At 30.6% G+C, this 14,502-nt stretch overlaps 1 protein-coding gene across 2 annotated transcripts; it reads right to left on the reverse strand.

Moving 5' to 3' along the window:
• Positions 1–816: 816 nt before the first annotated feature.
• Positions 817–4,439, reverse strand: LOC117692261 (placenta-specific gene 8 protein-like). 2 transcript variants are annotated; one of them, XM_066072230.1, is made up of 4 exons: positions 4,409–4,439; positions 2,327–2,489; positions 1,601–1,740; positions 817–1,307 (listed from the first exon to the last, which is right to left on the reverse strand). In XM_066072230.1, the coding sequence occupies exons 2-4, from the start codon at positions 2,466–2,468 to the stop codon at positions 1,212–1,214; spliced, it is 378 nt and encodes a 125-aa protein (XP_065928302.1). In that variant the 5' UTR covers positions 2,469–2,489; positions 4,409–4,439; the 3' UTR covers positions 817–1,211. The 2 variants fall into 2 exon arrangements, with proteins under 2 accessions (XP_065928302.1, XP_034335610.1); XM_034479719.2 differs by lacking the exon at positions 4,409–4,439 and having other exon boundaries at positions 2,327–2,492.
• Between the last annotated feature and the right edge of the window lie 10,063 nt (positions 4,440–14,502).

Below are 14,502 nucleotides of genomic sequence, written 5' to 3' on the forward strand. Positions count from 1 at the left end.
ATAGTTGTGTTCATAGTTAACTTGAAATTGTAAACTTTTATCCATATTTAGCTTTAGTAAACGAAAACACATCACGGGTTTGAATGCCATTGCAAAGAACTTTAAGGGCTAGATAATAGTGTAGAAACTCAATAACTGGCATTTATTGAATAAGCTTTATACGTTTTTGTTAAATAAATAGAGAACCAAACATTTCTAGGTATACATGTATTTTGTGTTTGTTCATCTGCTTCTGCTTAAAATTAAACTCAAATAAAAGGATGGATAAAGAATGTGTGATGGTCGTGACCATTTTTGGGGTGTTTTGATCTCCTTTATCATGCTACAGATATTCTTTGTTTTAAATGAGGCTAAATGATAACGATACAGTCCCTTAATCGCTACTTAACAGGGTTTTTTTTAATTTACTACTTTTCTTTAAAAAAAATTAAAATATATATATATATAACTTATCAACTAAAAAATAATAATTAATTGTCTTTCTTAAACACTCCAGCTAAAACAAAACAACAACGCTAATTTATTTCATTCGAATGTGAATATGTATTTTAGTTTTGAGGATTTAAGACATTATCGGATATTCTTAAGCAGTCTTATACCCTTACCCAGTTTTTAATTTCAGTCAAATTTATAGAATTTCAAATTCTAATCATCAATAATTTAACAAGTACATATAATTGTATTTGAATACAAATACATTTACATGTACCTAGAATAAGTGAATCCTGCAATTAGTGTACATAAAAAAGAACATTTTTAACGCAAAGGTTTAATTAAAATAAAAGTTGATGGATATATGCAAAGTATACAGTACCGATCAGACCCAACCTAACAACAAAGTACACTACATTGGTTACAATGAAGTTTCTTTAATTATTTTTACAACTACTATGTACGTATATATCATTGGAAATCTTAAGTCTATAAGCAACTGATAAAATCATCAACGGACATTTTAATTCTTAAGCAATGTTAACGGGTATCTTTAACGAAGGGTAACTTAATGAGTCACACATCCTTATTCATTGCTAGCTCAGAATGACATATCATTAACTTACTAATTTGGACAGTCTTTTATTTCTCCCAAAGAACGAATTTAGCACACCAAAAAATCATAACACATTGCATTAGCTTCATTTGTTAAAAAACTATGAACAATATCTTTAAATCTGCCTTTCCATACACGTATTCATATACATATTGTTATAAACTTAAGGGATTCCCATTTCGTCCAATTCTTTATCCATCTGCCATACCGCGCATGCGCAGCAGCAGCACATCGTCATGCAGTCATCGCAAGCTGTTCCCTGAAAATGTACATCACATTTTGAAAGGAAATAACTTTTAATTACTCTTTATATATATTACTGGTATTTGGACATGGCTGTAATAGATTACCTTTTTTCATTTTTGTTTCCAACTCATGCATAAATTATTAATCATGCATAATGTTAAATCATTACATTCTAACGGCCCCCATTTGGAAGAGATATTCCATTTATATATTATTAAAGGTATGAAACAAATGACATTTAATAACATTATTTGTATAATTCTTTTTGTCCTGGTTTCCAAATACATGTATTATAAAGTCCAGTACCCTAATTCCTCCCAGTGTTCTGAGTCGAGTCCTGAGGACGTTGCCACCGCACGGTACACAGAATGGGAAACACATCCACTCCCCGAGCCTCTCCGCGATATCACACAGCATACAGGGAATACAGCAGCAGCCCCTGCAACCTACACACAGAAAAAAAACTTTTGGAACTAGAATGAAAATTCGAAACTCTGTCATTGTATATGCGGAATGAAGTTTAACTACAGTAAGACACATTCATAGAGAGGAAATATTCCTTCTCTCTAGCTCAAAATATATATATAATGAATACTTTACATATATAACGAATTACACTTAGAGCATAACAAAATTGTCCGTCCCTGGCACTTCGTTATAAGCTTGTTTTACTGTATATTTGATGTGAAATTAATATGAATAAGAACTAATTTTGAATTGTCTTTTAATGGTAATTGTGGTAAATAAAGTTTCTTTAAAACTCAATGATAAATGTTTCGACCAATTTGGTCGCCACCCAAACTGCATAATATCTAAATGTGATTTTTTACTCTCAATAATTTTTAATTTGTTGGTGACATATTAGCATGAGCTATTCTTATTTAATTAGAGCAATATGTCTTTCTTATCATTCTTAAAGATGGGCCTAAATGATACATTTGAGCAGTTGCTATAGGAGCATAGAAGCATGTTACGTTGACTCGTTGACTGTGTTGATATATAAAAAAGAGTGTACTTATAATTGTAACTTACACGAAGAGCAGTCAGCGCAGCACGCGCACGGTACAGTACTCCAGTTCCTGGTTCCATCCACAGTGTTACCCATAGGCTTCCGTCTTGACCGATCCATTCCTGAGTTACTCGAAACAACGTATACTCCCCTTGGGTCACTCATACTCAATATCTTCGCCTTGTCCTTTGTAAAAGAATCGTCTTAATTCATTTAAAATATCATTGTCTCGTACTTTTTTAGGGAATTCTGTAGAAAATGAACATTTTTTAGACATTCGTTTTTATAATTTCTAAAAATGTAGTCTAAATGCCTTCGTATAAAATATCAATTCTAAAGAGAGGTCAAGGATTTTCTATATTCCGTATTTAGAAAGAGACTATTGGCATTCTGGATATATTTCATTCGTCCAAAAAAGGGATTTGATGCTGGTTGCCTTCATATTGCATTGAAAAGACGATTAAGGGAATTTATATCTCGCATATCAGAAATTTGTATTTTGTTTTCAATAAGTAGATATTGACCGTAATAGTTTCATATGATACATACATGGAAATTTACATTTTTTCAATCATTCAAATATGAGAGTGGTATGAAATGTAAATGATATAATTTGCACATAAAACATTTATGCATTTTGTCATTTAAGCATGAGAATAATATGATTTGCCCCACATAATAATGGAATGATTTAATTACATGTATAAAATATTTTATATTTATTTCTTACGATTTTCATTATCAGTATACTTTTTAAGCATGAGAAAAAAATTTGATCATCAAATTTGATTTTAAAAAAATTAAAAAAATCTGGATTCTTTCTGTATTTACATGTATCGGTTCGGTTTTCCCAAGCATAGAAGGATCATCTTTAAGTATTCGTATAAGATTGTGCAAAAAAAATAAATAAATAAAGAAGTCACAAAACTTAAACACTTCTATGAATTTTTGCTCTTTTTTTTTTAAATTAAGGTAGTACAAAAAAGATAAGCTTAATTTTTCCTATCATTCAATTTTTCTAAAAATTTTATATATTTTTCTTTGGAGTGAAATCTTTTATTACGTATAATTTGAAAAAAATCCGACCTCACAATTTTTGCCCACATCGCCCCAAACCTACCATTGGAATCTCCTTTCAGTGGAGTGTAAAATGAAATAGTCATCGTTATAATTTTCTATGCCATTAAGTTATTTTTCAAGATATTACAAATATTTGTGCTGCTATTGAAACATGAGACCTTCTTGTTACTTTAAGATACTGAAATAAATTCTATCTGGTTACTTAATATAATTTTTCATGCGATATAATGTAAAACTAGTGCTTGTGAATACTCTTTTAAGACGAAAATTTGCAGCACTTAACGGTATTTAAAAAGAAAATGTATTATTCAAATTTGAATAAAATTTAACAGTATGATTGTCATGACCCTGTAATTAAAATATATCAAAATAAAGAAAATTTAACTATTGGTTTTAAATTAATTAAGGTTTAAGTATGTTTTACAGAGGTATAAATTGATAAAAATCCTAGATGACGTCATCATAATTGACCTTTGACCTGTTGATATGACCTTGAAATTTGTTTGACATAAAGCCTAAACACTGGTGGTGGTTGTGTCAAAATTTCAGGTCTTTACTATGAACAGACAACAAGTTACGCATTTTTAAATGATATAAGGCTAAATTCCACAAAAATCATATGAACACCATCCAAATGTATGTTTCAAAATATTCGAAATACGTTGTATCCTAAGTTTATTTGGCCTTGAGTTAGTTATGGGTATGGTTTATATTTTTTTCTTAAGATAATGGACTGAAATTAATTTTTACATATAAATATTAAGTCATTATTTTGTGTATTTGAGAAAATATTTCAAATAATTAATTTCAGGGGTGTTTCGTACTACCTTAAGATCAACCAGAAACACATATTGTTCTGAAAAAAATTCATTTAACAAAAGTGTTCTTATTTTGAAATAAAAAAATATTCTAATACATGTAGCATTAATCGGTTATTTTGAATTGCTATTATTTGTCACAAACTAATGATCAAGCATTTATTGGTTTTTTAAAAATAATTGCATAGAAGTATGGCATATTCTTACCTATTGGAAACCTTCTTTCCTGAATATTGCCTTCTGCTGGCGAGTTTAAGTATTTATACATGGGAAAGGTACGATGGATTTCCAAAACAGTTTTATTATTTCTAAGAAACGAAAATTGAAATACATTAGAAACATTGGGGGAGGGGTGGAGGGAGGGGAGAATGGTGCAAAACCAGTACTACAAGTCTTCACATGATGTATCCGGATCTCCAACCGGATTCTTTGAATCAATTATTTACACTAGTGTACAAATTTCCGATCAGATCTACCTTAGACTTTAATTTAGTGAAGAAAATTCCACATATTTTAGCTTTAAGAATTTCCTATAATTTATTCAAAGTTCTTATCAATAATGAAGTCAAAATGAATTAAAAAGGCGACAGCCATCAAACCGTCGGAATATGGTTAAATGGAGAAATCGACTTCATAATCAATGTGTAAACAACAAATTGTTAAAAAAAATTTATAGTGCACACAAATTAAAAAAACAAAAATAGTGCACATATTTCAAAGGTTATTTTTTATCTTTAAATTTAAAGTCATTTGCACTTAATTAACAATTTACATAAAACAATTTTTCAAAAAACTGCCCACATTGCTTTGATATCAAATTAATTAGAATGCTTGTGTTTACGGAAAAGGGAATAATCCAAATGCAGACTGATAACTTTTGAAAAATTAAAATGATTAGAAAAACAATGGCTTACTTTATGTCTTAATTTATGTATTTTACGTGTATTAATGTGTGTTGTATTTGTCATTATACATGTTTCAGTTTGTTGTTTAAACTCTAAATTTGAAATATTGTTATGCAGTTATATATAAGTTTTTTATATCATTATTAAACATTTTCAAGGATTCATATATACATAATAAATATCTATCTTTCATTTAAGATAGTCCACTTTTTAAATCATTACAGTTTTTGTATTTTTTGCAAGTTAAAAACATATAGATATTAATTTAAAGTACTATGTGAGGATAAAATGAAATCATTCATGAAAAAATGTTAATGGGAAAAGTAAATATTTATTTTATCCGGAAATAACAGTTGTTTAAAAAAGTATTAAACTATTTGATGAATCATATTCTATCTAATTGTAAAAAAAATGTAATTTTCAAAAATCTTAAAGATTGAGAGCACTACCAACCGGTGTGGGTTTTTTTGGTATTTCTCAAACATTTGAGATTATAATGACATACAATTAAAAAAAACACCAAAAGTAATCTGATAGCCATGTACATAGAGCAATAGAGAAATATTTGAATCTAATGGTGTCGTTAATTATAAGCTATGTAAAACTTTGAGTCATCATTTATATAAATTTTGATTTTGATTGATCCTTTTAGCTACACTTTTACAAATATTCTCCAATTTTTAGTTTATAGTTTTTTAATTTGTTTATTTCTTTTACATCTGTTCAGAACTTTCTCCGAATTATGGGAAGGTTTACAGCGGTATTACTTAATTGCGATAAAATCATTTATACACAAAAAATCCCATCATTTTAATTCACCTTATTTTTTGACCTATTGATCGCAAAAACACTCTGCATACCTATTTGACATTTTAAAGATCAGATATGTACACGACCTCATATATTCCCTCGTAGCCGATATATCGTAAAAAAATCCCAAGGTTAAACAACTGACCGATTTTCTAAATCAATAGAGCGGGACCTTTGCCCCTTCAGTAATTGGAAAAGAGTTATTTCAGTCCTTAATTTTAAAGTGCACAGAAAATTAAAATGCTCTAGTGAAAACGGCTAATGTTAGATATTACATCGTCTTTAACCCTCATCTTGCATTGGTTAATATTTTTTCTACTGTATTGTTTATCTGTACTTTAAAAAGTACCTTTAAATACTTTTTAATTAGCAAAAACAACAAGACGCAAACTTTAAACTATTTTGTTAAAGCATAATCAACATGCAGATATAAAAAGATACTGATTTTCTATATGTTTTATCATAATTTAACCTATGGCATTTAAAAAAGATCACACAGGATGAAATCAATCTCTGCCATTCAGTCAATTGAAAGGTGACTGAAACGTAACTGAAAAGTGACTGAAATGCATATCTGTGTCATTCAATCACCTTTCCAGACCATTTAGTTACTATTTAGATAAGTTGACTGAAAGCCAGAGCTTCATCCTGTGTCAGCTGCATTTAATAAATGTAAAGTCTGTATCTCACATGTAACTTTCATGCTGACATTGACGACACAAATACACTGATAACGCTTTGTTAACAATAAAGTTGATTGCAACAAGACAGTCAAAGAGAAATATTTTTGCTTGAATCGTGATACGTTGTAATATTCAAACAATAAAATGTTTTCTTTGGTGATTCATGTGGGTATGAAGGTAACGACTTAGCAGTGAAAAAAATAAATCCTCATTTCTGCAATGTTTGCTCCCTTCGTAACCCACATGAATCAACAAAGAAAGCATTTTATTATCTATATTTACATCTTTCTTTTCAGAAATTATTGCAGTGGTTAAAAAGAATAAATACAATTAACTAAATAATTGTTAAATTACATCAGTAAGTTAGATGAAGAAGAAGCTTAGTACCATTCTTTGGGAATTTGAGTCTGACATCCTCATGATTATTTCGTGCAGTCCGGTATTTTTCGTAAGATATCAGGCACGTAGCATCGTTTTTGAAAGTGGGGGGGGGGGGGGCAGACTCATCCGAAAAATCTTTAAAATCTTAATCCTGGGGGGGGGGGGAGTATACCTTTAACTTCAATTTCACTATTTATTTCCTCCGGCCCCTCTAATAGTACGTGCCTGGATAAAGAGGAAACCATAGTTGGGAATGTTTATATGTATGATAATACTTTGTCTGTAAAGGATGCTTATTTTCATAATTTTACTACACCGCTGATGCTCTATAATTCTTATGCTGATATATCATAATTATGTGCTGATTAATTAGTCGTCATAAATTGGTGATATTTGTATTTGCTGATACGTTGCCATCGTGTGATGATAATTTGTCGCAACTGGAATCATGCAACATTGCTATAACATTCATGTTTCCTATATCAAACGTTTAATTTCTACGAAATCCATTTCCTTAATTCACAAAGAAGATGGGTGAATTAGGCTTGTAAAATGTATGCATGAGGAAAGATAAGATACATGTACTATAAAATCAAAATGTCTGACTTTTTTTTCAAATAATTGAAAACATTGTACATTTATCAAAACATTGATTTTTAACCCTTAAATACATCAAATACTTTTAATGGGTTGATTTAAACTTGCGTTTGCGTTTCAAAATCTCCAAATAGTGTAATGTTTACACCAAGTAATGCCTTTTCTTTTATAGAGTGGGTCTAAGCTTCATTTTTTGTCATGCTGCCTACTGTGGAATAATTTTTATTCGTGGGGGTCTGTGTTCGGGGGTAGCCAAAAATTGTCTGGCGCGTTGGGACGATATTTCGTTGGCAGTATAATCTGGGTGATTTAATTAATACTAAACAAATGATTGTGTATTAGTTCGTGGGAATATAAATTCGTGGGCAAGGGATATCCACGAAAGCTGCGAACATTGGTCTCCACGAACAATGATGATACCACAGTATCTAACGATTAAAAGGAATCAAATTAATTTCAATTAACAAAAACGTAGAGAAATGACCCACTATAATTTTAAAATGTCATTTTGTATCCCAACAACTGAACGTTTGGAAAAATAATACAAGTTCGTAAATTTCTGGTCGACGTCGCATTTCTCATTAAATAATGGAGTGTGTTGTCATTTAAATGGCTCAATGGTTAAAGTTATTTTTTTTCTCATCGTTTGCTAAAATATTCAAAACTGAATATAGCTAGAAAATGTCCTTTTGTAAACTTGTATTATAACATAATATTTAGTTAGAAAAAATTAAATTTGTATTTTACGACTAAACCAAATGGGCATTTGCGCTATCTTATTCCCAATCTTCTTCCACGACACCACCAAGACAAGCAGGATGCTCTTGGATTTCCACTAAAAAACATAATAAGCTGTGTTCGAATAAATTCATCTAGAATTACTGATTTGTGTACGATGTGCATTTTTTAAAAATATTTGTTGGTTAGCAGATACTGAGATGCTTCAAAGTGTAAGTATGGTAAGGTTTCTGATATATTACTATCCATAGGCGTATGTAGATGTATTGCAAGATGAAATCTGTATATTTTTTACAGATTGTGCAAATCGTTTTTAAGTCTTCTGGTAACAATTTTATTTTATAACTCCTAGTTACATGTTTTTGTCTTGATAATTTTCTGTTTTATAGTGTCAAGTTCGGTTACATACATGTAGATCTTACGAATTAAAATTACTTGCATGAAAATAAGTATTTGAGACTAAATAAAATAGAATAAAAAAGACGAACTTAAGTAATCCAGTTTAATCATCATTATGGTGTTAATAAAAGTTTTTGTTGAATGAAAGTCAAGTAATCTCTCTCTCTCTCTCTCTCTCTCTCTCTTAGATGGAGAAAAAAACTTTGGAAACAAATTTGCCGTTCTATTATCCCTCAATGTCACCTCAGGCAATTCAGTCCAGTATTTGATTAATACCATCATGTACTAAATTTGCTCTTGTTTCTTTTTCGTCCTGGGTTGGCGTTGTTGGTCCCATCACCTAAAACCTTCGTGGAGATCTCACAGTCTTTGGACTGTCTATATATGTTGTCGCCTCTAGATTCCATCTCTAGTCGGCAGTTGTTCCGTTCACCATTAATATCGATATACTTGTGATAGGCTTTTCGTTCTCAGAACGAGGCAGCGTATCGAAATCGTCGTCGTCTTTCTTGATTGAAATCGAATCACTATCACCAAACACACTGCGGACCTTGTGAAAATGTTAAAACCATTGCTCTTGTAGTGTGATAAGCAAGACAGGAAAACGCTTAGCGTCAATTAAAACACGCTGTAAATACTCTTGTTTAAAGTTTTGAATCAAACATGATTTATAACTGAAAGTTCAAAATATGACAGCAATACTTCATGAAAATAAAACTAAATCGTTGTAAAAATGATTAGAAATTAGTGTGCAATCATTGTTCTAAATATATGCGGACAGTGTTTGCTACATATGATGCCTAGAAAAAACATGACAGTTTCACACTTGCTACGATAAAAACATGTTTTGCTTTTTTTTTTATCAATTTCTATTTTCTTTCGGAAAAAAGTATTGATTAATTAAAACAAAACAGACCGATCCCATTTCCTGAGAATTCCAGAAACTTAAAAACACGTAATTTTTTCATTAAATATCAATATGCATTAGGATTTTAAAGATTTTATATTATACTTTGTTAAATTATCCTAACAAATCTTATGCCTTTACGTACGTAGCTCATAAATGCAATGCCAAATTAATAAAAATGATCATCACTATAATAAAAAATATGATTTATCATCATTTGTTACAAGTATAAAGAATTCTATTTAAATAAACAAAAAACAAACCAAAAAAAGAACCTGTAAAAATTCTAATGGCAATTAATACTTTAACAGTAAATTATTAAGCTAGATATTTTAATTGTAAATCAGTATAAACGGGTCTTTTTATACCAAAAGGTACATGTAGATCAATAAGTTGCAAATCTTTTAAAATGCATTGCTAGGTCAGATTTACACATTATTTTCGTAAAATTCCTGACTGTTTTTCATTTCTCTCAAAGGACTGAATTTTGCACTCAAAAGATTATTATCAAACAAATTCCATAGGCCTCAATTAAAAAAATACTGGTACTATAGACAATGTCTTTTTATATGTCCTTTCATATAAATAATGTTATAAGATTAAGGGATTCATGTCGTCCAATTCTTTATCCATCTGCCATGCAGTGCATGTGCAGGGGCAGCACATGGTCATGCAGTCTACACAATCTGATCCCTGAAATATATCATAATACAACATATTGTAAAATAAAATCATCTTGATTTATTACTTTTTAATTACTGTTCATGTATATTGCTGGTATATGGGAAGGTCTGTAATAAAGTATCTTTTCCAATTCTTTCTGCATTTAAATCATGCATAATGTTAAATCTCAAAATAAAGTTAATCGCTTACATTTTGGTAGCTTTGTTTAGGGGACTACACAAAGGGCCTTCGACAAAATAAAATCTTGTTTAATGAAACTAAACTAAACTAGTACCCTAATGTCTCGCATAATGCCTCGCACGGTAAACACAGAAAGCATATCCACTTCCCGAGTCTATCTGTGATATCACTAAGCACACAGGGAAAGCAGCAGCATCCACTGTAGCCTACAAATACAAACCATATTAAAGCTAGAACGAATATTTAAAACTCTGCCACTGGATAGACCAGATGGAGGTTAACTACATATACATTTGATGTAAAGTAAACAAGAAGAAGACACGTAATTAATTTTTTACTGTCTCTTAACATGATCTGTGGTAAGTAAAGTTAATTTAAGAAAATGAGTGTCAAGACCAATTTGTTCGCTTCCCAAGCTGCTTGGTAACAACACGTTATTTTTTTTACTGTAATTTAATAGGGATATGTCATTATAATAAACATTTCTTATCTATTTTTAGCAATTGCGTTTTCTTGTTATTTTAAAAAGAAGGACCATTAAGATACGTTTGAGCAGTTGCTGTAGAATTAAAAAAAAACATATCAGGTGTTCCGTTGACTCGTTGACTGTGTTGAATACACATAATTGAGGTTTTTTTTTTCAAATGTTGCCTTAACTCAAAAATTCAGATTTCCATCTTTTGTCCTACTTTTTATACATATATTCCACATTTAAGACAAAATGGGAGCACCCCCTAATTGAGACTCACTCGAATAGCAGTCGCCGCAGCATGTGTATGGTACAGTACAGTTTCTGATACAGTTGCTCTGGTCCATTCCCGAGTTGCTTGAAACATCGTATACTCCCCTTCGGTCACTCATACTGATTGGCTTAGCCTTGTCCTTTTACAAAAATGACGTCATAATTCATTTAAAATATTTTTCTATCTGAACTTTATAAATATAAGGGAATTACGTAGAAAATGAACCATTTTCTTTACATTCGTTTTGATTTTTTTTTTAAAGTATTCTCAATACCTATTTATAATTTAAAATCATTTCTTTAAAACATGTCAAGAACATTCTAAAAGCCGTTTTAATGAGGATGTAAGCATTGTAGATTGTAGAGTATTTTGTCTTTGTAATATAATTTGCGACAAATGATAAACATAGTATTCTATTTATATTCTTTGGTTATACGATTACAATTAGACATGTACTTTTTTAATCATCTTCGTCAGAAGTAATTATTAAGTTCTTGTCTGACTTCTATTCCCAAACGATGCATTCATTTAGTTTTCGAAAGAAATTTAATAGGAAATATGGGTTCTTTACTGTTTTTTCGGGTTTTTTTTTTTGGTTATGACATGCGTAGAAAGATCGCCTATACTGTGGTTTATCAGTTTTCTCTCAGTTTTGGTTGATATCATTGTTGAGTTGATCGACGGAATCAAATATTCATTGGAGTGCAATTATAATAGCATACTACATTTACTTGATAAGTCCATTGGTTATGAATTTGTGTTTTTGGACCTCACGGTCATTTGTATTATTTTTCCATGAAAACTGATCCCCACGAATATTGATGAAACCACAGTATACTCTAATTGTCTAAAATGAAACAAATAAAACAAAAAAAAAAACACATAAAATGACCGGCAATCTTATACAGAGAGAATTTAAAAACTTTCTCTTTTCCTTACACACAATATTTCCAAACAACTTTTAAAAAGAAAATTATAATGAAAATAAGAAATTCTGATCTGCTAAAAAAAAAAAGTCACAAAAATTAAACACTCCAATGAATTTGTTGCTATTCTTAAAAATTAAGACGAACGATGAATACAAATTGTTCTGGAAAGCTTTGAATTTTGTTAATCAAAATGCTCTTATTTTGAACACAACAGTTACTCTGATTTAAATTTTACTGCAATACTTTATGATAGCTTTAATCGAGTATTTCTTTTTTGATTGCTGTCATTTTAATAAACAAAGGAATGACAAAATGTTTTTGTTTCTGTGTAACAATTTTTAAAAGTTTGCCATAACCTTACCTTTTAAAAACCTTTTGTCCTGAATATTGCATGCGTTAAAACAGCATTTGAAATGTTAAAGTATTTATATGTGGAACAAGCATCAGTGACATTTGGAATAGTTTGATTATTTCGAAGAAAAAAAATTGAAATACATTAAAAACCACACCTCTTAAATACATGATGTCTTAGTCGTGTGCTACTTTATAATTTGCTGATGCTTTATATTACTATATAATTGCTGATACATAATGATTATAAGCTAATTAATTCCTCATTAATTGCTGATAGTTTGCATTTAAATGCTGTTACGCTGCCATTGTGTTGTGTTAAATAATTTGTCCTGTGTTCGCAAGTGTAAGCATGCAACATCTGCATGACACCCATGTATTCTATATAAAACGTTAAATTTTTTTGGAAATCCATTTTTTTAATTGATTTCACAAGTTCCACGACACTATCAAATTTGCGTAGCAGTGTGCTTTTGGATTTCCACATATATACATAATATTAAATTGTGTTCATCTAGAATAACTAAGATTTGTAAAAAAAAAATCAAAGTACTGAAGTACTGAAAGCCGGGCTCTTTTGCTGTGTCTTTATGTATATTGTGTAGTAAAGGCTGAAAATCTCTCTCTCTCTCTCTCTCTCTCTCTCTCTCTCTCTCTCTCTCTCTCTCTCTCTCTCTCTCATGCTTTTAATGTCGGCAAAGCGTCAGAGAGCGACCAAATTTTGTAAGCGGCTATAAACAAAAACTATGTCTGTCTAGTAGAAGTTAAAAAGTTCACCAGTTGCTGCCTTGAATTTTGCAACAAGCATTATATATTCAATCCCCATTTCTTCATAGCGCAGCAAAGTAGTTCATGGAAATTCATGCGCATTGTATGTGTACAAAATGCATAGTAATGTTTTAAAAACACGTTATTAATAAGATAACTAAAAAAGATAGACAATTCATTCGAAATTAAAAGAAAAAAGAAGCAAAATGCCAACACTTTTGACAAAACGTGGCTGTTTGTGTAACTATTTGGTATAGCGGAAGCTTTACCTTGACGCTGTTTGGTTTTTTGTTTACTTGTGCTATTTATAGTAACATTGGCGATTTGCCTGCCTATAGCCAGGACTCTGCTTTCAGCAGAGCCCGGCTAAAAATGAAATATTTGCAGGTTAGCCGATACCGAGATGCTTATATCTAAAAGTATGGTGAGTTTTCCGATATATTACTATCCACATACATATAAACATACACTGCAAGGTAAAATCTATCTTTTTTACAGTCTGCAAAAATTATCTTTAACCCTTTTGGTAAAAAAATAATTATGAAATTCCTCGTTACAATTAGATCATTAAGGTCTTCCGTTTCCAACGGAAGACCTTATAGTGATTGTAAGGTTTTTTATTAAGGTCTTCCGTTTCCAACGGAAGACCTTATAGTGATTGTAATGTTTCTTTTTAAGGTCTTCCGTTACAACGGAAGACCTTCTAGTGATTGTAATGTTTTTTATTATTAGGGTCTTCCGTCTTCAGCGGAAGACCCTTCTATTATTCTATTGTTTCTTTTTCACTTTTCTTATTCTTATTATTAGGGTCTTCCGTCTTCAGCGGAAGACCCTTCTATTATTGTAATGTTTCTTTTTCACTTTTCTTATTAAGGTCTTCCGTTTCCAACGGAAGACCTTATTGTTATTGCTTTGTTTCTTTTTCCCTATTATTATTATTATTTTTCTGCCGTTTTTTGTGCACGCGATTTCTCAGAAACGGCTCGGCCGATTTCAATCAAATTTTAGGACGTGATAGATAGTGGTCTGAACTTGATTGGAAATTTTTTGTATTGATGACGTCATATCCGTTTTTGAGATATTGAGATTTTTCTAATTTTTATATGGGTATTTTGTCTTCTGTTGTTCTCCTAAACTATAAGAGATATTAAGCTCAACTTTTTACGGTAGGTAAAGGAAAGATTGAAGTTTTGCATGATTGTTGTTTTGTATGTTTAGCACTTCTG

The sequence above is a fragment of the Magallana gigas genome, chromosome 9 (genome assembly GCF_963853765.1).
Source record: "Magallana gigas chromosome 9, xbMagGiga1.1, whole genome shotgun sequence".
NCBI lineage: Eukaryota > Metazoa > Mollusca > Bivalvia > Ostreida > Ostreidae > Magallana > Magallana gigas.